This window comes from Panthera tigris, chromosome X (genome assembly GCF_018350195.1).
Source record: "Panthera tigris isolate Pti1 chromosome X, P.tigris_Pti1_mat1.1, whole genome shotgun sequence".
NCBI lineage: Eukaryota > Metazoa > Chordata > Mammalia > Carnivora > Felidae > Panthera > Panthera tigris.
In genome coordinates this window covers 46950640-46977988 of record NC_056677.1, presented here as the reverse complement: position 1 = coordinate 46977988, position 27349 = coordinate 46950640, and the positions used below count along the sequence as shown (strand labels likewise).

Here is a 27349-nt window from a genome sequence, read left to right as displayed (position 1 = left end):
TGAGGCAAGACTAAGATGTGGCTGTGGGTCCAAAGATGATGTGGAAGTTTGGAGTGGAGGACAAAGACTGAAGTGATATAACAGCCAATCCTTTCAAATCTGTTCCCAGTAGATTGCTGGGACAGAGGTCATGTACACAGCCCAAACTCTGGTAAAGTAAGATTGTTTTATCTGCTGCCATCTACTCCAGTCCCTTTCTGAGGGCCCCTTGACACTATCTTTGTCTGATGGGGTAGGCTCTCCCAGAGCAGGTGGCTAATTATATTTTAATGGGGTATAGTGACTTCAACCAATGAACCCCTAAAACAGCAGCTAATGGCACCAGATCCCTTTGAATGACGGAATTCGGAATTCAAAGCTGGTGCCGGATGAGAAATGATCATGCAAGGGTTGGGCCCAGCCAGAGTGTCTCACTTCAAGGGATTCCTCCAACCCAATCTGCCTAGAAATGCCCGAATGTGTGACTTGCCCCCCACCCCCCTGCCATGTAGCCATGCTACCAACAAGCATCCTATATTTTCCCTTCATGTAAACAAGGTAGTGTTTACCACAGCCAGGCTTGTGTTCTCTTCTTCTCTCTATCCTATCCCCAGACCCTTCCACAGACAAGGATCATCACTTCTCCCCCTACTGTCACTGCCACACAGAAGAGGATCTGCAGACTTGGTGGGAGGAAGATGCATAGCCCACCACAGGAATGGCTTGCCACTGAAATATGTTGCCGACTGATAAAGAAATCATCACCTTCCCAGGGACCACCAGGTTACCAAAAGCCTCACCTCTAGTTGCACATTTAGCTATTCAAGAGGGTTTTGTGAGGGCCAGTCTTCTAACCATCCTAACCTACAGGGTGGGGATAAACTGTTAGTATCAGGGATCTGCTGATAATTTTATTTCCCTTGAAAAACAGAGTAGGGGTTAAATAAAGAGTATTAGGTTTGCCAGCTCCAGCAACTTGGGACTCTTTTGTCTTGAAAAATGGAGGGAACAGTGAGAAGGGGACATGGTGGGGGAGGAGTTCTTTTAATATGCAGGTGCTTCAGGGAGAAGCACACCATTTCATCTGTATTCCATCAACCCACTGGAACTGGTGCTTGGAGGGGAAAGGGTGGTGAGATTAGTCGATCAGTCACCAGCACTGTCATCAGCGTTGCCAGAGAGGTCGAGGACAGACATCATGGAATCAGACAACTTGCTGGCGAGTTTATCTGCAGAAGGGAGAAATACAAGCAGTCACTTAATGGGTGGCTTGCCAGCAGGAGGGCCTGCCAGAGCTGGCCTATATCTATCTTGATCTATATCAAACTCCCAAACTGGCTCACTTACCCCCACCACTATACAAAACAACTGGGCGGTGGGGGGGGGGGTGGTGGCAGTCAATGCACAAGCTCACAGGTAGACTCATTTATCTTCTTGTGAAATGGATCACCCCAACATAGGGTCTATCTCAGAGTGTCAGACTCACTGGGCTCCAGGTATTTTTTTTTCCTTTCTAGTATCAAAACAGCAATTTTCTTTTACTGTGTTGAGCTTAGCACTCTGCTACTACCGTTAAAGCTCTCACAGCAAAGGGGTAGCATAAAGTAGGGTCTTTGAGCCTGAATGCTCACCTCCCATCCTCCAGCCTGTTCTTCAAGATTCCCCTCAGATAACATCTCCTCCAGGAAGCCTTCTCTGATCATCCCTACCCCACCACCATCTGGGTTAGGTTCACCAGGCTGGGTTAGGTTTCCCCACTCTTCTTTCTCTGTCTGTGACCAATGTCTGTTTTCTTATCTCTTCCTCACTCCCTTATAATAAGACCAGGAGTTCAAGGGTATTTCATCTCCAGATTCCCAGGACTCAGTGTGAAACCAGGCCAAGAGCAAAGAACTGGGCTTATGGGGTCAATAAATCCTAGGTTTACATCTTGGCTCCATCAAATGCTAGTTGTTTTACGTTGAGTATATCATTTAATGTCTCTGGGCCTGTTTCCTCACTTACCAAATCGGGATAAGGTTTGCAATGAGTTAGTGAAGATTAGTACAGCATGAAGACCTAAATTGGCCAACCACACAACAGACCACCATTAAAATGGAGGAAGTTCTTTTATGAATTTACATTACATATTAAATGGAAACATGATATGGCAAAACTGTGTGATCAGTTGACTAGCATCTGCATAGAAAAAGAGAATAAAAAATATATAGCTATTTGCCTGTGTACCTATCTCAGGAATGAGAAGAAATTAACTGGTCACCTCTGTGAGAAGCCCTAGATGACTAGGAGATTGGGAGGAGAGAAACATTTCACTGTATATCCTTTTGTACCTTTCAGATTTTGAGTACATTGCCTACTGATACAGTAAACATTATATATAATCTCTAAGTTCCGTAGAAAGCAACTAATACATAAATGGTAGCTATTTGATACACAGACTAGGTTCTCCAAGTGTGGTTCCCAGAGGCACAACATCAGCATCCACCAGGAACCAGTTAGCAACACAAATTCTCAAGTGCTATGGCCAATATACTCAATCAGAAACTCTGGGGGTGGGTTCCAGTAATCTGTGTTTTAACAAGCCTTCCAGGTGATTCTAATAATAAGCTATAAAGTTTGAGAACCACTGTGCTAATAGGTGAGCCTCCAAACCTATGCCCCCTAACCAGGGTTAGCCTTGCGCTGGACACATGTAAATGTTCGCTCAAGAGCCCCTAATCAAGGCCTAAGTGGGCATTTTTGGAGCATGGGTAAGAGGGGTATGGTCAGGTGCCCCCACCAGTACGCTTCTGCATCTTCTTCTTATTCTTCAGGGCAAATGCCAGAGCCTGGCCCTGCTGCAGGGGGTCTGTCTCCATGATCCTCTGCAGCATTGGACGGCGGTCCACAGGGCAGATGTCCACAGTGCTATTATTCCTGAGGCGGTGGTCCACATTGCGTTTAGCCCACCCCATCTGATGACGGTTTGGATTGGTGCAATACCCAGTAAGATCTCCAATCTGGAGAGAGAGAGGGACAACAGTGAGGTCTGGGTCCTCCAAAGACTTCTGCAGAGGAGGCAGGGACAGATTTGCTTAAGAATAGGAATCCTGGGGTACCTGGGTGGCTCAGCGGGTTAAACATCTGACTCTTGATTTCGGTTCAGGTCAAGATCTCACGGTTTGTGAGTTTGGGCCCCATGTTGGGTTCTGCACTGAGAGTGCAGAGCCTGCTTAGGATTCTCTCTCTCCCTCTCTCTCTGTTCCTTCCTGCTTGTGTTCTCTCTCTCAAAATACATAAACTTAAAAAAGAACAGGTAGAACTAAGCTCCAAGTCTGGCTCTATCACAAACTAGAAGGTGCTTCAGTTAATCTCTCAGCTGCAGTTTGATCATCTGTCAAATGGGATAGACAATGGGTAGCTTGCATGGCTTTTACAAGAATAAAATTTAAAAAATGAGTTACTTGATTAATGACAATTGGTATTATGATGATTCCTTTTTTTTTAACTCAAGTTAATTAACATACAGTGTAGTCGTGGTTTAAGGAATAGAATCCAGCGGTTCATCTTATATGACACCCAGTGCTCATCTCCACAAGTGCCCTCCTTAATGCCCATCACCCCTTTAACCTATCCCCCACCCACCTCCCTTCCAGCAATCCTCAGTTTGTTCACTCTGTATTTGAGTCACCTGTGGTTTGCCTCCCTCTGCTTTTATCTTTTCTTCTCTTTCCCTATGTTCACCTGTTGTTTCTTAAATTCCACATGACTGAAATCATATTTGTCTTTCTCTGATTGACTTATTTTGCTTAACATAATACCCTCTAGTTCCATCCATGTTGTTGCAAATGGCAAGATTTCATTCTTTTCCTTTGCCAAGTAGTACTTCATTGTATCGGCTTTATCTATTCACCAGTTGATGAAAATTTGGGTTCTTTCCATAATTTGGCTATTGTCAATAGTGCTGCTATAAACATTAGGGTACATGTGTCCCTTCAAATCAGCATTTTTGTATCCTTTGGATAAATACCTAGCAGTGCAATTGCTGGGTCATAGGGTAGTTCTATTGTTAATTTTTTGAGGAATCTCCATACTGTTTTCCAGAGTGGCTGCACCAGTTTGCATTCGCACCTGTAGTGCAAAAGGGTTCCCCCTTTTTCCACATCCTTGCCAACATCTGTTGTTCCCTGAGTTGTTAATTTTAGCCACTCTGCCAGATGTGAGGTGGTATCTCATTATGGTTTTTATTTGTACTTCCCTATGATGAGTGATATTGAACATCTTTTCATGTGTGTAGATATATACACACACATATACGTATTAACTCATTTAATCCTTGTAACAATGCTATGACAAACAAGGCACCTAAGGTCACACAACTAGTAAATAGTGGAATAAATACGAACCCTAGCAGTCACGCTTATATGTATGTATGACTACCCACCACCCTATAGTGGAGAAAAGGCAAGACTACCAAACTACACAATTCTGGGGTTGCAGCCGGGGGCACCATTCACAATATAGCACATCTAAATGGTATCTCCCAGAGTTGTACAATGAAGTGGTCCTACTCAGGTTCCCTGAACCTGAGTCTGAAACCTGTAGCATAGAGTGGGGAACTACTATAGGTCCCTGAGGAAAAATGGTATGTCCTGGGGCTTATGGGCTCATTAAGAAGTATTACCAGAGGATGGCCTTAAACATACAACTTTACACTGGTTTTCCTGTAAGCACCAGGGGAATGTTTAAAATTGTGTGAGGATGAGAATGGCGTGATTCCTGCCACTACCTCAGTGCAGGCCTCATCATCTCTTATAGAATACAGATGACAGTTTCCTTCCTTGAACCCCTGCCTCCACCCTGCTCCCTCTCTTTCTAACCTGATTTTTACTCCGGCCACCAGAGTGATACCTATAGTACACAAACCTAACCACGTCACTTCTTTGCTTAAGAAACCCTTCCAAATGGTATGTAGCCATCAAAAAGAAAGGACAGCTCTTTAAGTAATCACGTGAAACAATCTACAAGATGATTTTGTAAGTGACATAAGCAAAATACGGAATAATATAAATACTATGCTATTATTTGAACTAAAACAGATCTCTGTATCTCCTTACACATATATATGTGTGTGCATAAAGATGGAATAGCTATGAAAGGACATTCAAGTCTGTCACCAAGGAGGGGACAAGGTGGCTGGGAGACAGATGCCAGAGAAACTTTTCATTGCATACCCTTTAGTACCTTTTAAATTTTATGCCATGTACACATATTACCTAGTCGAAATATAAATGTAAAGATATTTTAAATAAAATCAGAAAAAAAGGAAAATGCTTTGACAGAAAAAAATAACCAACTTTCAGTGTTTTCCTAATACCCATGGCTTAAAGTCAAACTCAAGGACTGCTGTAATCTGATTCCAGATTCATCTTTCCTTGCCTCCATTCTCATTCCAACTACTCTGCACCACAAACGATTTCCCTAAAACACCACACTATCTCCTTTTTGGGCCTCGGCATAAGCACTGGCTGAGCTCCTAGCCATCGGCTGCTGCCCCCCACCCCCTGCAACTTGCCCAGAGAATTCCTCAGCCTCCAAGAGGTGACGCAAGCATCAAGGCCTCCAGCAAGACTTCCTTGATTCACAAGTAGCATAGTTACAGCCCTCAGATCCATGCTTTCCCAACCTCTGCTCCCACCTCTAGTCTGTGTGTCTCCCATAACAGTACAGATGTCTGTATCTAAAACCCATTAAACTGCAACCTCTCAAAGGGCAGAGATAGGAGGACTAGCAGAAGAAGCTGAAAAGAGCCTCCAGGAATCATAGCATGGCATATTGAGTTGATCATGTAGGTGCTGGGGAGCCGTAACAGGGGAGGTGACATGGTCAGACTGGGCCATTAGAAACCATGGGACATATGTCCAAGTGAGAAAAGGTTAGAAGCTTAGACTAGGGTTATAGAAAGGGTAGGGATCAAAAGAAGCGGATAGTTTCTCAAGAGACTTAGGAGAGAGAGGCCATAGGACTTACTGACTGACTGTATGGGACACTGGATGCTAGTTGGAAAGAAGAGTCAAGGATAACCAGGTTTTCAACTTGAACAACTGGGTGGCCAAATGGGGATACTTATTCTCTAGGCTGGAGCCAGGCAGGCAAAGCTCCTTGAGAGAGTATGCCTCTTCCTTGGACCTGCCATTGCCTGGCAAAGGATACACACCACCTGACACCCAGGGAGCCCACAGAAAGTGAATGAATGACCTACATCTCCCCACCATTATAGGCAAACCTTGTGGTAGCCAGGCAGAAGGGACCAACCACTTCCCAGAGCCCTGGGTAGAGGAGAGGGTTGCTATGAATAAAGAGGATGGGTACCTTATACACGGTGGTTTTATTTTCCATGGCATCTGCTATTTTCATCATCGGAGAATGGAGCCACTTGATCTCCATTTCAAGCGGGTCCACATCACCCAACAGTTCATCTGATTCTCCAGTGGCCAAGCCTTTAACACAACCAAAACCACTGTCAGGGCCCTAGCTCCTTCCTGTGGCCAGGCCCCTGATCCCCACTCATCAGGCCTCAGTGGAAAGGATATGTGGACACTGCCCAAGGGAGCTGGAAAGGAAGACTCTTTCATTCCTGCTGGGAGGACACATGTCAAAGGATTAAAGGCATGTGAGGATTAAATTCACCTGCTGGGAGCTGTTCTTGGAGCCTTACCTTCCTCATCTGGAAAATGAGAATACCACAAGTCTATGACATAAGGCTGCCGTCACAGCAGAGGATGCCTGAAATGCACTGGTCTGAGACACTGCTCAGTAAATGGCAGCCACTGGGTTTCCCTCCCTAAGACCAGGCCTCTCTCCCCCTCGCTCTGGCCCCTTGCCTGGAGTTGGTCTCCACTGCAAACCATTAATGTAACCCATTGCCCTGGGCCCACATTATCCCACCTACTTCTAAACTTTGTCCCTATCCCTTTCCTCTAATCCCTACTCACTCTTCAAGATACAACACTAGGACCAACTCTTCTAGGAAACTCTCACCATTAATTTCTCCCTCTCCTCAATTTCCCAGACCTCAATATTTTGCCAAAGCACATTCTCAGTGATGGAGCCCCTTTTGCCCTCACATGCAGCCAGGGTCAAGCATCATCATAAGAACGTGAGCTCTAATTCTCCCCAACTGCCCACTTGGTAGAAGAGGGAAGTAAAGTTCTGAAAGGCAATGGACATGCCTAAAGCCACATGGAGAATAAACTCTAGAGAAAGCAAGTCTCCTTGCCCTCATCTAAACTCCAAGGCCTTTTAGGCCCAGAGAAGGAAAGCAAGTGGCCCTCAAGAGAAACAAAGAAACCAGAAGGCAGGCCAGCTAGGGCTTTTTCCACTACCCCAGACAGGTCCAGAGAACACTGGGCACCTTTCCTAGGTGAGATAGAGATGGGGGGGGAGGAGCCATAAGCCAAGTTTGCAGATAGTAGTATCTGAAAAGAACAAACTTCCTACAGAAATTTCTGAAAGCCACACCTCTGAACCCCAGCAAATGATCATCTTAATAACACCTAATACTCACCAAGCATGTACTATAAGCCAGGCACTGCTCCAAGTGTTTTTACATATTAAGTAAGTCTTCACGAACAACTTATCGGGTGAGTGCCACTGTCCCCATTTTATAGATGATGTCATTGAGACATGGAAAAATTAAGTAACTTATGCAGCATCACACAGCTAGCAAGAAACAAAACTTGGATTTGAATCCAGGCAATCCATTTTTTAACCACTTAGCTACACTGGGCTAGGACTGTCTTAGACCACAGGGCAGAAGAGCTACTTTAAATGCCACCTCTGCCTGCCACTGACCAGGCACCATTCAGCAAGTATCACCTTTCTGTGACTCAGATGTCTCCCTGCCAATGGGGGTAAGAATGAAAATCTAGGAATGGACATGCAATGGTTGAGGCAAAGCCTAGGGCAACAAGAGAGAAGGGGTTTTGCATAGGAGTGTCTTAGTCCATTCCAGGTCCCAAGAGATGGGGAAAGGACCCTCATATTTCCTGAGCACCCCACTGTGTACATAGTACTTTGATGACTTTTTTCCTATCTACCAAAAGACCACAACCACCCCCATGGTCCAGATTAGAATTCTCCACCTTGTGGGAGAAAACATTAAGCTTAGAGTTGGTTAAACAATTTTCTCAAAGCCAGAGTAGGGCCAGGGCAGGGGCGGGGATCAAACATGGGATTTGTTGTTGGGTCTGTGTGGCTCCCACCCAGGGCAAGACAAAGTGCTGGGCAGGCCATTCCACTTGCCCCCACTTACATTCCATGGTATCTTCATTGGCCTGCTCGGTATCCTCAATGTCAAAGACTTCAGTCATCTCCTTAATGATCTCAGCACTGAGATGAGCAGGCAAAGTGTGGGTGGCAGGTGGGAGTGTATAGAAGCTGATCTTCCCACTGCATTGGGAGGTGGGAGGAAATTGGTGATATCATTAAGAGAACAAATGACCAAAGAGAGGATGAGTTCCCAAGTCAGAAACAATGAGGAACAACAAGAAAACCCACAGTAGCTTCAGAACAACAAGTTGAGTTTCTGGATAACCACTGGCCATAAATTCCTGATCAGAACATGACCTGGTGCCTCAGCCTTCCCCTGCCCTAGGACCCAGGATGTCAGGCTGTCCATCACTAAACACAGATGCACCCCTTTGTGGAGCATGACTCTCAGCAGGTCTCACCCTGACTCCTAGCCCCGTCCTCACCTCACCCAGTCAGCCAAAACAGCTTTGGCTGCCTGTTCCTGACTGTATACGCCTCCCTTCTTCTTCTTCCCCAGGCGGTGAGCCACCGCAGTCAGAAAGTGCTCAGTGGTCTGGAACCCAGAGATCCCATAATAGCTGGAAATCTGGTGAAGAAAGAAGGAAGAGAAACAATGAGGAAAATTGAGGGGCCCTTGGAGTGAGGCAGGATATGAGCTAGAGCCTTCTGTACCTCCTCCATGTTACAGCGCTGCAGGATGGTCTCTACTGGGGTCACAGGGTCTGCCAACTTCTGTACATGGATACAGTTGCGCAGGATGGTGCCCACCTCTGAGTTTGGTCCTGGGACAATGCCTGGGGCATCCAGCAGCCTGATGAACTTGTCCAGATAGACCTCCTGCATGAACCTAGGACAGAAAAGAGGAGATAAGAGAGAACACAAGACACTGATGAGCCGGGATGTGTCTGGTATCCTCTAGGCCCCAGGCACACAGCTGGGAGAGGGGTGAGGGGAAGATAGCATACAGATTAAGATGAAGAGATGTGGGGCTGGGGCTCTGCGGCCTACAAACCTGGGACTAATTCTAGTCTAGTCCCTGGCAGTGAGGACTAAGCTGTAAGACCATGGACAAGCTTCTGACTCTCTGAGTCTCTGCTGCTTCATCAAAGAAATAGAGTTGCTTATCTGTAGCCCAATCTTGCATGGCTGCTAAGAGACCTCAAGGAGCTAAGGGGGAAAGCACCCAGCTCAGTACCTGGCCCACACCAAGGGCTGTTAGTGAGACTCCCATGCCCAGAGGAAGAATCAGAGACTGGGCCAAGATAAGGAAAGGGGCAGGGGCTGAAGTCATGGGAGATGGAGGAATGGTAGGGTAAAGGAGCTGTGGAGTCAGGGAACAGGCAGGTGCTTACTTGGTGACCCCAGGAACAGCTCCCACACTGCATGCACGGCTGCGTTTCAGGCTATTGATCAGGCTGCTCTTCCCAACATTGGGAAGGCCTATAAAGGAACAACAGATGGCTCAGGGCAGGAAAGGCCCTCAGGAACACTTGGGCCAGCCTGTGTCCAGGCAGGAACAATGACCAAGCCATGGGGAAGCCAAAAACAGGGCGTGGCCTCCTACCTTCCCATCCCAGGCCCTGGCCAAGCCCCAACATGGCCTTCCTAACCCTTTCCTCCATTTGTGACCATACTGGGTAAACATGTCACTCTCTAGATGTGACACTCACCTCCCACCTACAACCAGCTTGGGAAAGGTGCTCAATGCAAGGCCTCCATAACATGATCCAACAGAAGGTAGATATCAGGACGTGTCCGTGAAACAAAGAACCATCCGTCCTGGTGTAAAATTCACCTGGTGGGGAATGGGAGGGCCCTCTCCAGATGTCAGTCTCTCAGTGCAACTGTCTGCCTGTGGTGCATGTTTTTCTGTTCAAGCATCTGTGAGCACCTTTAGGCCTGTGGATGTCTTTGTGTGCTACTCCCTCACCAGGTCTCTCATTCTCACCATTATCTTTCTCTGTGTGCTAGAATTTATACACAGACCACTCTCTCACGGATGTGCCTATGTGTATGTACTCCTCATACGTAGAAGTCTGTACGTCAATGTGTGTGTGTGCGCGCGCGCATCACAGGCGTGCGCGCGCGCGCGCACACACACACACACACACACACACACACACATGCATATCTCGGTTGTCCTCATTCTAAATGTTACTATTTACTTTTCCATTTTTACTTTCTCCCACTCAGTCTTTTTCTCTATCATATATGTCTTTCTTTGTGTATCTCTATCTAAACACCTATTTCTCTGCTGATTTGTCTCCTTATCTCTCATTCTAGCCATTGTCCTTTCTGGTTGTCCTCACCCCACCAATTCTGCCTCTTTTTAATTCCCTCTATGCCAACTTCTCCCAGTCTCTTTTGGTGTTCCTTCTCTCCATGGGCTTGTCTCTGTGTATGCCTCTGTACGTGTTTCACTATGTCTTCTTCTGTCTCCCTGTCTACATCCCTAACCCCTCTCTCTATCTTTATTTCTCTATGAATATACATCTATCTCATCATAGACACGTTTGTATATTTGTCTCCTTCTATGACTGGGTATGTGACTGTGTCTGAGGGTTAAGCGTACCTGGGCACGTGTCTCTCTGTGCCTCTATTTGTTTTGCAGGGAGCAAAGTTGGGATGAGTGTGTAGGAAGAACTTGGTTTGCATATATTTTGCCTCTGGGTCTGGATATGTTTGCACAAGTATAGATCTGTACATGTATTTGTGGACCTGCATGTGTTCACAGGTGTGTGTGTGTGTGTGTGTGTGTGTGTGTGTCCACTTCTTTGTTCCTGGCTCTTTCCATGTGTACCTCCCTCTCAATCTCTATCCCTGTGTCTGACTTTCTCATTCTTTCTTTGGTATGGAGTTCTGTCTCTCTAGATGCATGGAGTGTCTAGCCCTCTTATGTGTCTTTCTGCAGGTCTCTGTGCACATGTCTGTCTCTATGTTGCTTCTGGTATCTTTTTGTTTTCATTATCTCCCTCTCTCTACATGCCTCTGTCATTTAAATCCATCTTTCCTTTCTACTCCCCACCAATCCCACCATTTCCCAGTTCTTTTTCTAGGTCTATTCAGGTGTGTATATCTATACCTTTTTCTCAGTGTCCAACTCTCTCCAATGTCTTTCTCTCTTGGCTTTACTTCCTCTCCCTGACAGTCTATCTCTTTTTCTCTCAATTTCCCTATTCTCTCCCCATCATCCTTCCTTTAGTGCCCTGGGTTCCATACAGGCCCAAGTTTGAGCATCAGCTCTACCTTGCCTCACACAGCGTTGATCCCCCCACAAGTCCCTTTCCCTTATCTGGGCCTCAGTGTTCTTATCTGTAAAAGAGATATGTTCACCCCTCCCTCCCCCAACAGTTCTGGTAGGATGAGATGGCACCAACACCAAGCATAGCCCTGTGTATTTGGTCCATAGCTCTAATACTCAATGCATGGTGGTGATTCTGAGTATGCCTTCCTACATTCACCAATACATATCACAAATCACAAAACCCTTCCTGAACTGCTCCTCTCTTCCCCAGAAGGGTAACGTGAAGCTCCCAGAGTCCTTCACCCAGCAAAACCCCTGCCCAAGGAAGGAGCCTGAGACCCATGACCTCCCTCTAGGCCTTACCCACAACACCCACACGAATATGGGTGCGCACTTCACCAAGGCGGCAATAATTCCCCAAAACCCTCATGAGGTTTTCAGCTCCAAAGCAGGCTTTGCTTTTCAGCAGTGACTCAGAGGCTTGATCCACTGGCACAGTGCAACGATTCTGGAAAATGAGGGGTTATTACAGAAGAGGCATCAGGTGGGAAATGTGGTCTGAGTCCAGATTTCCAGCTTCAGTGAAACTTTCAGGGCCACCTCCCTGTGATCACCAAGATCCCCAAGGCTGAAACTGAGGGCTTCTCACACAGGTCCTGAATACCTGCCATTTCCCTGCTTGCACAAGGCCTCTTTCTCCACTGTCACTGCATCTTCAGTCTTCTCTGTCCTTCCCTCTCTCTAGACACACAGATCTCTTGCCTCCTTCAGCAGGGGAAAGACAGCATCCTGGCCTCTAGTCAAGCCACGTTTGAATTCCAGCTCTGCCTCTCACAGGTGTGTGTGCATCAAATCCTGTTCCCCTTCTCTGGGCCTCAGTGCCCTCATCCGCAAAACAGGTACACTACCTTCCCTGCCTGTGTTGGCAATATAGTGCCTGGCCCATAGCCTACTTTCCCTTGATCCCTCACATAGGACAAAGCCACTCCAGCCTCCAACTCCTTACTCCTGATGCCCTTCCATCTCTTCCTCTTTCCTTACTCACCCAACACAGCAATGCAAAATAGGAATTAAGCTAAATATCCATCAGTAAGAAATAGGTTAAGGAAATATATCCTTAAAGTGGAATACAAATGAAAGAGAGATGTCAGAAGAGGATGCTCACCACGTTTTTTTTGCCATAAAGAAGGCCAAAAATTATAAATGAGATATCAGGTTTCTCCCAAATGAGTAAAGATTAAAAGCTTTAATGATATCAAATGTTGGAAAGGATGTAGGGAAATAAGCCCTCACACATTCATCTACCCCAGTGGTAGGTAGATAAATTGGTATAGCCACTAGAAGAGAGGCAATTTGTCAGTGTCTGGGAAACTGTAAAATACATAAAGTATATGACCTAGCCATTCCACCTCTTAGTACCCAACCTATACAAACACTCACCCACCAGCCAAGATAACATGTGCAAGGGTGTGTGTTAAAGTACTGCTTAGAATGATTAAAAATTAGAAACTAACTTTATTTAGCATAAGAAAAGTACACCTCTACAAAAAATTTGCCACAAAAAAAAGCAAGCCCCAGGATGACACATATGAATGACACTTCCAAACACTTCCTTCTCTATTTCTCTCTATATATACATCTACATACATATAAAACAAAGAAAAACATCTGAAAAAACAGCCACCAAGCTAACAATGGTGGTTACCTGTGGGTATGGATAAAGGAAATTGGAATTAAGGATACTGGTGAAAAGTCACTTAAGCTGTCTATAATTGCTTTTATTTTTTCTACTTTAGGAAATTCTACACCTTAGTGCAAAACTGAAAACATGTCCTGCGACACTCAGTTTCTCTCCTCAGAAGCAACCATGTTACTATAATACTTTAACATTTTACAACAAAACTGTGTTTCTGTGTTAATGATATAATTAGAAAGTAGTGTGATTTGTGTTAAACAGAAAAATGGAGACATTTTTTTAAAAGTTAACAAATAGCTATATTTTCCAAATTTTCTAGGGACAGTATGTATTATCCTTATATATAGGGGAAAAAAAGATTTTCCAAAAATCTAAAATATAGAAAGGAGTAAAGTGAAACAAATATTAAAAAGTCATCTAGTAAAGCAAAAAGCTCAAAGTTGAGGCCCAGTTCAATTACCAAAGGGCTGGAGGCCATAGTCCAAGTTATGACCCTCCAACCCTGGCCCTAGGGTACCCTGAAAGAGGCTAAATGCCCCTAGCTCCAGCTTACCAGGTTTTTGACCTGATGCTGTGTGCTGGCCTTGAAAGCCACCGTTGGCAGCTCATTCCGAAGGTAATCAAGCCACTTCTCCACAACCTCTTTGGGGACCAAGTCTGGGTAAAATAGAAAAACATAAGACTTAGTAAGGAGAACATCACTTTGATGGCTCACTCCAAATATACATCCACCCACACCAAGGCTAGGCCCACCTCCTGCCAACAGATGTCTCTCCCTCACCCTACCAGTACCTGTCCAGTTCCCAGGTTATAATTAGAAAGGACAATTTACTCTAGGGGACCAGTTGGCCCTCCGTGAGGGGACCTCTGTCCCTTACGGAATTAATTGTTTGGTCCCAGATGCCTTCCTTCCAAGCAAGGCTTCCTGAAGATTTGTTTCCCATCCTCTCTGTGGATCATTCTAGGTTGGGCCAAATGTCAAGAATAACTCTGAAGAGAAGATGGCTACCATTTGTGGAGTACTAACCATGCATATACCAAGCATTTTATCATGAATTCTCACAGCAACCCTATGAGGCTGGAACAATCACAGCCCACTATACAGCTGGAGAAATGGAAGCTCTGAGGTGACATGACTTGTCCAAGATCCTAGTGAAAATGACAGTACAACTGAGATATGACTCAGATCTCAGTGACTCAAGCCCATGTGATCTTGTGCCCTAGTCTTTGGGTTCCAGCTTAGGGTAGACAGGAACTCTCCCAACTTCTGTTATACGGTGTGTGTGTGTGTGTGTGTGTGTGTGTGTGTGTGTGTGTGTGTATCTTTCAACAATTAACTTTACCTCTCAGATTCCCGGCTTTAAAAACTGGATAAGAATTCCTACTTTGCAAAACTGTTATAACTACCCTTGAGTTGCTGAGTCTCAGGGTCTGGTTGGAGCTAGTCTTTCAAGGTTTGGTCCCTGCCCTGCCTTATCCAATTCTGCCCAACACCTACCAATCTTGTTCAAGACCAGGACCAGCTTCTTGTTGCCTTCTGCCTGCAGGACAGCCTCCTCCATTTGGAAACAGCGACAGCCCAATGGGTCTCTGGCATCCAGGACTTCCAGAATCACATCAGAGTATTCCACCACCTTCAGAGCAGAGGACAGAGGATGAAGGCAAGGAAAGCACTAGGTATCAATCACAAAGGCCCAGGAAAGAAAAGGTCTCCGTCTCAGTCAGGAAAAACAGAAATGGAGAAGAGATGGGACAGGATTGGTGCCCTCCCTAAAGAGCCTTAAGAAATGGGTCCCAATACCTTACGGAACTCCTTGTAATAAGCCTTCCTTGTAGCCTCATCATCCAATTGAGGAAACATATTTAATTCCTGCAAAACTTCCTCCTAAAGGGAAAAAAACAGAGAGAGAATGGTCCAGGGAAGAAAGAGGGAGTGAAAGTCAGGTCTTTGGAAACCATGACAGGCTGAGGGAGCCATGGGAATCCCAGCCCACCAAAGAGTAACTCTGACCAGCCAATAAAGCTGGGAACTGGAAGAATGGATAGAGCCACATGGTGCATGTATGCATGGTGCAGGCACATGTGTGTGCCTGTGTGTAAGTACGTGCTCAAGTACTAGCTAGAGACCTGAGTATGCATCTGTGTATGTAAGGAAAGAATGTGAGAGGGAGGTATAAGTGAGAAAAACAACCTGTGGGGGGAACATGGGATGGAAGAGGCAAAATATGCACTTTATGTTAGAAAAGGAACTTTGAATTGGAAAGTGCATATTCTGTGAGATGAGAATATGTGCCAGAAGGGCAGTAAGAAGTCCAAGAAGGAAGATGGCACCCCCCTCACACGCACTTTTCTGTTAACACTTCCCTCACACTTATACCTTCTCTCCCCCACTGTCCCCTGGTCTTAGGTCTCCCTTCTCCTACTCCCAACCCCATCTTTGGGTTCCAGCTTAGGGGTTTTCCAGTCACAGATAAGGCTCGAAATGGCCATCTGCCTCCCTCTCATCCCTCCCTTCTTCCCTTTCCACAGTTTCCAATCTTCACTGCACTAATTCCCTACTTCCCCTCCAACAATCTCACATCCTCCTTCTTTCCCTTTCAAGATGCTTCTGAGCAAACCCAAACCAGTCTGACCCAGAAGCAAAGGCTGCTCTCTTACCTTGTGCTCAAACTCCTCCTGGCGTTGCAGGGCATCCTGACAATAGCTCTCGATGGTCCTACGTCTGTGTCTCTCTTGCTCCCGTGCAGCCTGTTGCTTCTCCCTCATCTCCTCAACCTAAGAAGTGAACACACACCAGGACTACAGCTGACTAGATCTGTAGCCTAAGGGAGGGATAGGAGACCTTGAATAACAGGGAGCAGGTGACAGAGGGAAAAAACAGTGTTGATATGGCAGAGGTAGGAGGAACAGGGATACAGGGAGAAAACAGATATAACAGCAGGGGATAAGGGGCTTGAGAGAAAGCAAACAAGAGATGAAGGAAGGGAAAGTGTGGCAGAGAACAAAAGAAAGAGGGCATGTGAAGCTGAGAATGTGTTCTAGGAAAAGGGAACCAATTAAGACCAGAGGGAGAAAAGAGCACAAGCTCCTGGGATGCTCCATCATTTAAAGAGCAAGAAAATGAAGCAGCAGCCAAGGAGACTGGAAGAGAAGAAGGAAGACATCTAGGAGAGTGAAATGACAAGAAAGTCAAAGGGAGGGTGTTTCAAAGAAAGCATGGTCTCAAATCCTGAGAATTCAGATGAGATGACAGAAGGAAACTATCCATGAGTGTGACTATCCATGAGTGTGATGTCAGAGAATGAGCGGACAGTGAGGCTGACAGGATTCAGCGGAGCAGCAGGGCAGCAATGGACTGGGAGGTGAGCAAATGGAGACACTTAAATCAAGTATCAAAGTGACTACCTTCTCTTCTTTATTCTGCAAACAGCCTCAACAACCCTAACGACTCTGGTCTTTGCCCTTCCCTTCACCACTTCTGTGGACCTGGCAGTCAGGACAGGCCCTCTCTCTCCCCCAAGGTCAAGGGCTTACCCTCTTCTTCTTTAATTCAGCCTCCCGACTGGCATGATCATTGGAGTGAACAAACTGGGGAGCAGAGGCTACTTTGGAAGCTGCTTTCTTTCCATTCTGCTTTGTAGGCTGGTCACCGCACAAGAGGAAACAATCAAACAGAGCTAATGAATCCATAGAAATCACCCATCCTGGAGGGTTGCTCAAAAGTAAGCAAAAAGAAAGGCTCCTTTCCCACAGGTCTGCCCATCTGGCTCGAGAGAGACCCTCCCTCTCCTAGACAGGGGTTGACTGAGGAACCCCAGGAAAGGTGGAGACAAATGGAAAAGTTTCCCAATTAAAGGCCAAGAGAAATGCTAAGTAGCTCTCAAAGTGTGGTTCTTGGACCACAGCAGTGACATAACCTGGGAACTTGTTATAAATGTAAATTATGGACGGCCATGACAGACCTACTGAATCAGAAACTCAAGGCTGGAGGCTAGCAATCTGTGTTTTAACCAGCCCTCCAGTTAATTACCCAAAACTAAAAAAGTGTGAGAACTTTAACACACTAAAATTTAAGAACACTGCTCTGGACCATCTTACTTGCTACACCTTTCCTAGCAGGACCAGGATCTGGAGCCAAAGATTATATTTTGGCCTCCCTCCTCAACAAGAGCAATTGGGATTTGGGAACCAGACATACTCAAGTTCCAGCTGTGCTACCTTGAACCTAGGAACTTTCTCACTAAGGCTGTTTCCTCATCTTAAAAATGGGACAATCGCAATCCCTACACCAGGGTAACTCAAGCACAAAGCAGTACATGGCTTGTGGTGGAAACTTAATAAACGCTGACTCTGTACTGCAGCCAACCAGAGAGGGGGGAAAAGCCAGATCCTCTAATTCCAATGTGGTGCTCTATCTGGAATGATCCAACATCTACTGGCATTTGTAGGCCTCTTCCAGGGCAGGCAGTCCTGAACTACCCACAACAATGGGTATAGCTTACCTGAGGGTGGAGCCAACTTACCTTCTTGCAGCCTTTGGAACCTTTACCTGGTTTTTTATTTTCTACAAAAGAAAAAAAAAGCCATTATCCACCTACCCAACATCTGTTTATACCTTAATCAAAGTCAAGTCACACTGGGAACCTAAGGAGGATTCAGATACCATGTCTGTCCAGGCTCAGAACAAGAAAGACATGAAGATGGCAGCAACAGGGTCAGAGGAAGTAATGGATAAAATATTTGAGGCATTATTTTAATGCAAACTGAAATAATGCTTATGGGAATTCTGTGAAAAGTGACCTGAGTGCATGCTTGTGACTCCTCTCTCTCCCCTAAGTTTTGGCTGGGGGCAACTCACCAATTGCCACACCAAGCTGAAGTTGGGTGCTGACAGCATGGGAAGGTAATCTGAGGAGTCCCAGGTGGCTAAGCCAAGGCAGATACCCTCAGCACACAGGGAGAGAACGGCTCCTTCCTGCTGATCCTGCTCTGGCCATCACCTCCAAAAGGACTTGCCCTATTTAGCCAAACTGAGGCCTCCATTGGATATAAGGAAGCGAGAGCTCACCTTCTTCAATCACATCTAAACAAAGCCCAAAAACTTAAGAGGCCTCACCCTCTTCATGAGAAGTCCCATCTGTCATCCTCATCACAGCTGGCCTCTTGAGAAACAATGGCTTCCTAATTCTTACCACCTGCAAGGAAGCTAAAGGAATTACTAAAGGGGGAAGTTCTGGAAGGTCAGGATATATACAAACAAATATAGGGGCAGCTTGGGATTACCAGAGAGAGGCTCCCCAATCACATAAGGTGGTTCACACCAAAGCAGAGTTAACAAAGGAAACAGAGAATTTAAATACTATTGTAAATTCTTAAGGAGATTCAAGAAGATACTTCAAAAGAACTGTAAGAAAAAAAAATTCCCAAAATTTGATATTAAATAAAAATTCAATAGATGTAGTGAAAAACAGCACAGACATCATTAACAACCAAACTAACAAGCTGGAAGATCAAGGGAAGAGCCTGCTTAAAACAAAACTCTAAAGAAATAGAAATTCTGGGTAAAAATATAAAATGGAGAATAGACTCAGGAGAGCTAATATCTAAATAACAGGAGTTTCAGAATGAGAAAAAGGTATAAATGAGAGGCATTTGTTTTTTTTAAATGATAGATGAAAGTTCCTTAAATTGAAAATAGGCTTGAGGTTTCAGATTAGAAAGACTCATGGAGCAGCAAGATTAACAAAAAAAGACACATCATAGGCATACTCTGATGAAATTTCTCAACTCCAAGGATAAAGAGAAAATCTTATAAACTTCGAAACAGGAGTTTCCAAAGAAGTGAAGAGAAGCAGACAGCCTTCTCAAATCTACAACTCTGAACATTTAAGACAGAAAAACAATTACAAAGTTCTGAAACAAGACACAAGCTGAATTCCTATACCTAACCTTCTTTTACATAAAGGTGAAAGACATTTTCAGATGTGCAAAGATTATTAGCACCTGAATTCGTGTAAAACTATAGCTGACCCCTGAACAACACAAGTTTGAACTCCATGGATCCACTTATACAGATTTTTTATATAAATACAGTGCAGTACTGTAAATGTGTTTTCTCTTCCTTATAATTTTCTTAACATTTTCTTTCCTCTAGCTTCCTTTACTGGAAGAATACAGTATATAACACATTCAACAAAATACATGTTAATCGACTGTTACGTTACTGGTAAGGCTTCTGGTCAACAGTAGGCTATTAGTAGTGAAGTTTTGGGGGAATCAAAAGTTATGTGTGGATTTTTGACTGCATAGAGGCTTGAGGCCACTAACCCCCAAGTTGTTCAAGGGTAAACTATACTTGAGGAAGTAAACCAGTAAAAATAAAAATTAACTCAGATAAAGGTCTCAAGCTAAAGGAAACAAATAATAATAGGCAGAAAATCTATTAAAGCTTTAAGTTGAAAAAATAACAGAAAAACCATTAAATCTTTTAAAATGCTACTAATGTAGCTAAGAACTGTAACACATATTTAGAAAAGATTTTTAAAGTCCAGGAAGCATATCATAAGGAAATAGCTCAGCATCAAAGTATCAAATCACTTCAACAAAATCCTGGAATCAAGCAATAGGGGTTGGAAAAGCAAAATCACGCAAGCATGCTTAATGTCTTACTTTGGAAGGGCAGGATAAAAATAGTTATTATTTAATTTTGGTAAAGTGACAGAGATATTCAAGTTTAATTATGTTTGATATAAACATGAATGCAATTACTACCATAACCTTAATTACTGGTGGAGGATTTTTTTGAGCTTGAAAAGTAAATAAATAAGGGACTAAGAGGAAACAAACAAAAAATATAAAATAATATGGCAGAAATTAGACCAAACATATGATGAATGTTAATGGATCAAATTTCTCTGTAATAACAACAACAACAACAACAGACCTCAAGTCTCCTTTTCTTTCAAAGTACTCATGTTGCAATGAAAAGAATGTGAGGTTGGGAATGAACCAGGACTGGCCATTTTACTCAACAATTTCCATCTGCCTAACTTCCCTAGAAACTGGGGCCCTGTGCTGGATACAGGCACACAATAAAAGAAAATATATCACTTAGTGAAGGGGAAAACATCTGCTTCAGAAGGGAGAAGGAAGGCAGGAAGAGAGAATGCAAAGTGAAGAAGAGAGGAAGGACACAGTCATCACTCACAGCACCGCAGCACTCAAGGAGCCATGGTTAACCTGTCTTGTAACAGCTTCACAGAGAAAACAACTATCACTTTGTAGACAGCCAGAACCAGACCTAGGTTTCCATTCTGGCTCAACAGCTACCTAGCTACATGACCCTGAAGAATTTTCTTAAGTCTCTGTAAGCCTCAACTTTTCCACCCACCACTACTTAAAGGCAGATCTCTCACCCTAATTCTTCCATCTCTCCTTGGAAACAATTCCCCAACCTTCTGCCTTAATGGAGACTCAGCTCTCCTGCTTCACCTTCCTACCTCTGGAAAGGTGGCTGTTGTTTCCTCAGGTACACGAATACTTTGTGGGCCAACAGGTGGAGGAGGTGTCCTCTGGACTCACCATTGCCAAACTAAAACTACTTCTCCTTCTTGTTAAAACAAAGAAATGAAAAAAAAGAGGGGGAAAACCCTGCTCTTTTTGAGACTGCTACTATCCCTGTCACCTGAGTCACTTTTCCTCATTTATTGACACACCTGGTGCATAGCTTTACTTTCAATCTGACTCCTGCCATCATCAACCTGGGTAACTTTGGTGACCCCAGGGCCCCTGCCAATATGGGTTTCACACTTCCTCAACATCCCCACTCCATGAAGTCACCTGCCTACCCACTGCAGTGGTGATGCCTATGATCATCATCTGTAACTGACTGGACTTCACAAAGCAGTCTCAAACATCCCTCTCAGTCATCTTCAAGCTCATTTGTTCACCCCCTAGAGTCTTCCAAAGTGAAGTCTCCACTCTGTTCCTTATTCATCAGCCATACCCCTACCCTCCCTGCGCAGCACACATTCGTCTGTCATTACAATGGATTACATACCTGTGCCACCAGCCACAGGCAGCTATAAATCTTTTAATGTTTATTTATTTTTGAGAGAGACAGAGACATAATGCGAGTGGGTTAGGGGCAGAGAGAGAAGGAGACACAGAATCCGAAGCAGGCTCCAGGCTCTGAGCTGTCAGCACAGAGGCCAACACGGGGCTCAAACTCACAAGCTGTGAGATCATGACCTTAGCCAAAGTCAGACACTCAACTGACTGAGCCACCCAGGTGCCCTGGCAGCTATAAATCTTTTAAATGAAAAACACATCCTCCTTTTTAATAACCATTCAAAAATGTACAATTAAAATTGTATTTGACCACTCCTTGTAGGGCTCCTCAATAACCTCCCCAGATTTAATCATTATCATTACCATTTGGGTCCAAGGTATGACTGAGAGCGAGGGTGGCTGCACCATGAGGCACCTCCCCTATCTTCCATTGCAGTCATTCCAGTTAGTATGATCATTACTTTAGCTGCAATTTACCAAAGTCTGTGTTTTGTGAATACATGTAAAGGTTTTGTTTAATATTCACCATTTTTCCCACTCAGGTAGAACAATATGATTGTTCTGTAACAGGTAATAAGTCATATGGTTCCAAACTAAAAAGGTGTATTTTGAAAGGTCTTCCACACTTGTCCCTAACCACCGCACTCTCCTCACTGCAACAAGAAACCACTTTATCAGTGCAAATGCAAATACATATAATCTTATTTCCCCCCATTTGCTCCCACTGACAATAACATAGTATGTCCTCCTGTTGACAACTTGCTTTTTTCATTTAACAAATAAATATTGGAGATCTTTTCATCTAATATTTTTTCCATACAATATTCTCTATATATAATCTTTCCATATAATACTTCATTTATTTTTTATTATAATACTTAATTTCTTTTAAACTGCTAGGGTTCTTTTGTATGCATACACTCCACTTCATTTAACCAGCTAATTATTGTCTTTTCCATCAGTATCAATAATTTTATTATCATCTGGTATTTGATATTCTTAAAAGTATAATTAATTTTGTTCATTTTTCTTGTGTTGAAAAAAATGATTATTTACTTTTGGTATTCACATAACCACAGTCTGGTTCTTGTTGAAATTTTTGTGTGATATATAAAGTAAATGTACTGAATTTTTTTTTCACCAAGCCCACATAGGCAGGGCCACCATTCACACAGAATATGGGGTCACTGGGTTGCATAATTCTTGTCCAGTCTATAATGTCATTTTCTATGTGGACTACAGCAAGATAAAGGCAGGAAGCACAGAACCAAACCTGCCTTAATGCTCTTGCCTTCCCTCTTATAAGGGAGAGTCCATGCATCACATTTGTCTTCTCTCTCTAGGCTATAAAAGAATAGTGGTAGGAGGAAGAACTGAGTTAGCACACTGAGACATTCTAGTGCCTGGCACACAGTAAGTACCAAACAGCTATGCCTGGTCATGCTGGGTCCTTGGGACACAAAGATAAACGAAATGTGGGTGAGAAGTTAACAGCACAGTGTAGGAGACAGACTCAATCACACAGTGTCAATAGTTCCAGTTCCTGTGGGTGCAGATGGTAGAAACCAAGGGAGGAGCTTAATGGGAGAGATTCCTAGAGGAAGTGATGTGTAAGTTGAAATCTGAAAAACAAGCAAGGGTTATCCAGTTGAAGAATGAGGAAAAAGGGAGGAAAAGAGTCTCAAAGGCAGAAAGAACAACAATTTGTCTCCACTGTCTGGTATATACTACTATTCACCTCAGATCAAGTCACTTAACCTTGTTGAGCCTGTTTCCTCAACTGTAAAATGGGAATGGGGGATAAGGGGAACACTACCTCCAAGAAGTTAGTAAGACAACAATGATACCATACATAAAAGACAAGACTAAACAATTTGGTATATTTGACACATAATGTTACACTAGTTTCAGGTGTACAACATAGTGATTCCACAAAACAAGTCTATGTCTATGCATTATGCTATGCTCAACACAAGCATAGCCACCATCTGTCACCATACAATGGTACTACAGTACCACTGACTATATTCCCTATACTGTACCTTTTAATTCCATGACTTATTTATTCCATAACTGAAAGCCTGTATCTCTCACTCCCCTCACCCATTTTTCTCATCCCCTCATGCCATACTAAGCATTTTTTAAAAACAGAACTACCCTATGATCCAATAATCACATTTCAGAGTATTTACCCAAAAAATACAAAAACACTAATTCGAAAGGATACTTGCACCCCAATGTTTATAGCAGCATTATCTACAATACACTAGCCAAATTGTGGAAACAGCCCAAGTGTCCATCAACTGATGAATGGGTAAAGATGTAATGTATATATACAATGGAATATTACTCAGCCATAAAAAAGAATGGAATCTTGCCATTTGTAAAAACATGGATGGAACTAGAGTATAATGCTAAGCAAAATAAGTCAGAGAAAGACAAATACCATATGATTTCACTCCTATGTAGAATTTCAGAAACAAAACAAATAAGCAAAGTTAAAAAAAAAGAGACAAACCAAGAAATAGACTCTTGGGGCATCTGGGTGGCTCAGTTGGTTGAACGTCTGACATCAGCTCAGGTCATGATCTCACAGTTCATGAGTTTGAGCCCTGCACTGGGCTCTGCACTGACAACACAGAGCCTGCTTCAGATCCTCTGTCTCCCTCTCTCTCTGCCCCTCCCCTCTGTCTCCCTCTCTCTCTCTGCCCCTCCCCTGCTCTTTCTCTCTCTCAAAAATAAACACTAAAAAAAAAAAAAGAAACAGACTCCTAACTAAGAGAATAAACTGATAAATAAGAGAATAAATAAGAGAATAAATAAGAGAATAAACCAAAGGGGAGGTGGGTTGGGGGCATGGGTGAAATAGGTGATGGGGATTAAGGAGTGTACTTGTCCTGGTAAGCACTGGGTGATGTATGGAATTGTTAAATCACTATATTGTACACCTGAAACTAATATAACCCTCTGTGTTAACTCTACTGGAATTAAAATTTTTAAAAGATAATAATTTTTTAAGTTGCCATGAAATACTACAAATATTCATTAAAGCTTAGCATTGAGAGGGGGTAGTAAAAGAAACTCACTGTGTCTATGTTTCATCATGATGACTGACTTGAAAGCAGGTAGGTTCAAATCTGCAGGCTTTCGTCCTGTCAGAATGGAAGAAGAAGCAATGTGAAGACAGAGAGGGGAACCACAATGCCACAAGCTCCCTTCTGAGCCCCCTGTAGGCAAAATGAAATGTTAAAGAACATGATAACAAAGTCCTAACAACTAGAGGAACCAGAAGGGGCTATAATGGAGTTGGGGCCTGGTATAGCTGAATCTACACAGGGAAGGCAGCATCATACTACCCAAAAGGAGGCTATACCTAAACGCCTCTTCCTGGGTGGAGTCACTGCCTTGATGTATCAGATGGGGTCCTTGGCCCTCAATCCTCCATCCTGTAATATTATATACCCTAGTACTAAACTTCTCTATGCTGAGGGGAGAGGGTATACAAGGACGACCTGTTTCTGTATATGATATTAATAGTATCTCTTTTCCCAAGTAGAGGGTTCTATGTCTGATCTACCCTGGAAGTGGGGGAAAGACAGATACCAGAAGTCTACCCTAGGGGAAAGGGACCTCAGAACAATACTTTTAATCTGTGTTTATGTTATACTGAGGCCAAGAGGTCAGTGAAAAATCTTGGGGGCAGGGAATCTATACCTGCATGTATGGGTTGGGATCAGTTCCTTAGTGAATGGGGGTGAGGAGATGCCTTCTGTTGTTCTACTATGGGGTGCAGAGCAACTGGGAAAACCAGCACAGTGGTTGTGTGCATCTCTGGTGCATGGGAGAGAAGTGAAGGTCTGTATATTTGTAAGTGGTCAGGGAGGAGTCCTGGGTCTCTTTGCCCTGCGGAGGGCTGGGGTGAGGGGGAAATGATGTGCCTGTTTCCACTACAAGGTGACATTAGTTGCCACACTAATGAAGGGGGGGAATCATGCAGCTTTGCATGAATGGGGTCTGCACTTTGCCTGTAGTGGGCTATTCCGGACCCTTCCATGGGAGGTGGGATGGGGGACGATGTGTTTATCTTTTAAATGGGTTGAAGTCAGCATTGTGCTAACACTGAAGGGAATAGGACCTCTAGTTCTCCATACGGGAGTGGCGGGTAGGGACACAGCTATAAGTTCAGTGGATCAGCCCTTACACTTTGGGCAGGCAGGGGTGTCTGTGTTTTTATCCTGGATGGAGAAAGAGATCTGAGCTCCTCCACCTTGGGTAAGGGGGGAGCCCATCTGGATCAAAGGTAGGATGATCGGTGATGTCATTGCCTCTCAACACTGCGGGGAGGGGGGACCTCCACCTCTCTGCTCCCTTGGGGGTCTCTCCTTGCTACATTTGGTGATTCTAAATCCTTGAGGGAAGAGTAGGAGAGGGATGATCTCTCAAATCTGAGCCCCTCTACCAGGGGATGGGGGAAGGCGGGCACCAGGGGCAGATCTGACAGCATTCCTGGGTTATGGTCTGTTTCTCTTTGCGGCGGGGCATTTGGGGAGCTGGGCCATTACAAATTCGGTAAACCAGTGCCTCCTTATGGGGTGGGGGGAGGAGTCAAGTCTTATTTTCCACAATGGGGTCTCATTCTAGCCAAGGTGAGGAAGATCTGCGTGTTCTCTAAGGGCTGAGAGGTATGCCTCAAACCACTGAAGAGGGGTGATCTAACATCTCCGCAGTAGCGGGGGCGGGGCTTCTGCAACTGGTTACAAGGGGGCTAGGCATGGAAGTCCCCTAGCTCTTCTACCTCGGTATATTAAACGTTTCTGAGCTCCCCTGTACTGGTGGTCCAGCCAGGGTAGGCGGGAGTGGACGTGTGCAGAGGGAGTAATACACCAAAGCCTCTGTCCAAAGGGAACTGTTGCATCAAGGCGGATCTGTGCGCCTTAGCGCCGGTAAAGGCCTGAGTCGCTCAGCTTTTGGGGGAGGGAGGTATGTCTCTATAACCGTGGGATCGATGTCTCCACACGGAGACGCCTGTCTACCCTGAAGGGGTGCAGAATGGGGCCTCGCAATCCTGAAGAGAGGAGGACACTCGATGCTTCTCCACACAAGTGAGGTCTGTGACTTTCTACACAGTATGTCCAGGGCTCTACATCTGCCTAGATGGGGTGAGGCCGTGCCCCTCTACCCAGCAAGAGTGCATTTGGGCACATGCCCATGTGCGGAGCGATCCCTGTCCCTCACCTGGGCCCTTCTACCCTGGATGAGAGCTGGTTCTCTACCTCTCTATTTCAGAGTGGAGGACTCCTCTAGTTTCCACCTCAAATACACGAGCCTTAACGCGCGGCTGGCTGGGAGAGTGCTCACAACGAGAAAAGAGGAGAGTCGTCCCTTACCTCCACTTCCGGCGGGGATCAAAGAGGAGAGAATGGCACTACGATGCGGTTGGTTGGCAGGCTGAGCTAACGCGGATAGGCTCCAACTTCCGGATCCCAGCCTTACGGCGCCGGTCCGCCCGCCTTGCTTCGGATTGACAGCTCGCGCCCGCCCATCCCTATTCCGCAGGCGCGCTGGTCCCGCCTCCCAGCTTCCCTGTGCGGTGAGAAAAGAGCCGAGAAGGGGTAGGCGGGGGACCGAGCGGCCGGGTCGACTAGTGTGGCCATATAACTTACTTGTAAGCCAAGAGCTTGTCCGGTGACCTCTGCCTGGGTCCAAATATGCGTGTTCCCGAATTTTAGTAACCAAGCAATCACCATGACCGCATCATACAAGGGTGGGGGTCAGTCCCTTTGTCTACAAAGGAAGATGGCGATGGGCTGGGTGTGAGAAAATGGCCGCCTAGGTCACATGTTTTGCCGAGTGCTCCCCACCTAAAAGTGACTTGGTTAGCCGTTCCCAACTTCTTCCTGGCTTGTAGGGTCCCAGACAAACCCTGAGGCAGCCGCTCCCAGCGCTTTCTGCCGAAGGTCAAATGCATTGTCAGGCCCAGGAGCTGGACAACTGGAAGCCTCTCCCACCCGTTTGCCCTCTTCTCCTCCTCCTCTCTCCTTATCTTTGGCGCCAGAGCGGCAAATGAA

At 44.9% G+C, this 27349-nt stretch overlaps 1 protein-coding gene across 7 annotated transcripts; it reads right to left on the bottom strand.

Annotated features, from left to right (window-relative positions):
• Positions 1–876: 876 nt before the first annotated feature.
• Positions 877–26997, bottom strand: GNL3L (G protein nucleolar 3 like). 7 transcript variants are annotated; one of them, XM_042974586.1, is made up of 18 exons: positions 26945–26996; positions 26669–26864; positions 24368–24433; positions 18328–18417; positions 17735–17775; positions 16746–16853; positions 15870–15986; positions 15013–15096; positions 14710–14845; positions 13765–13868; positions 11879–12023; positions 9624–9711; positions 9040–9118; positions 8715–8857; positions 8273–8409; positions 6331–6458; positions 2759–2978; positions 877–1208 (listed from the first exon to the last, which is right to left on the bottom strand). In XM_042974586.1, exons 3-18 carry the CDS (start codon positions 24384–24386, stop codon positions 1126–1128), a joined length of 1722 nt encoding a protein of 573 aa, XP_042830520.1. In that variant the 5' UTR covers positions 24387–24433; positions 26669–26864; positions 26945–26996; the 3' UTR covers positions 877–1125. The 7 variants fall into 7 exon arrangements, with proteins under 7 accessions (XP_042830520.1, XP_042830519.1, XP_042830524.1 ...); XM_042974585.1 differs by having other exon boundaries at positions 8944–9118; positions 26945–26993; XM_042974590.1 differs by lacking the exon at positions 2759–2978 and having other exon boundaries at positions 8944–9118; positions 26945–26997.
• Between the last annotated feature and the right edge of the window lie 352 nt (positions 26998–27349).

Bases quoted from the DNA above. Each gene is read 5' to 3' on its own strand.
- GNL3L (XM_042974585.1), bottom strand. The intron at 15,987-16,745 runs GTAAGCCCTTGA...TTCACTTCTTAG, and splicing joins CTGAATTAAAGAAGAAGAGG to GTTGAGGAGATGAGGGAGAA. The intron at 12,024-13,764 runs GTAAGCTGGAGC...CTCATTTTCCAG, and splicing joins AGCATCAGGTCAAAAACCTG to AATCGTTGCACTGTGCCAGT.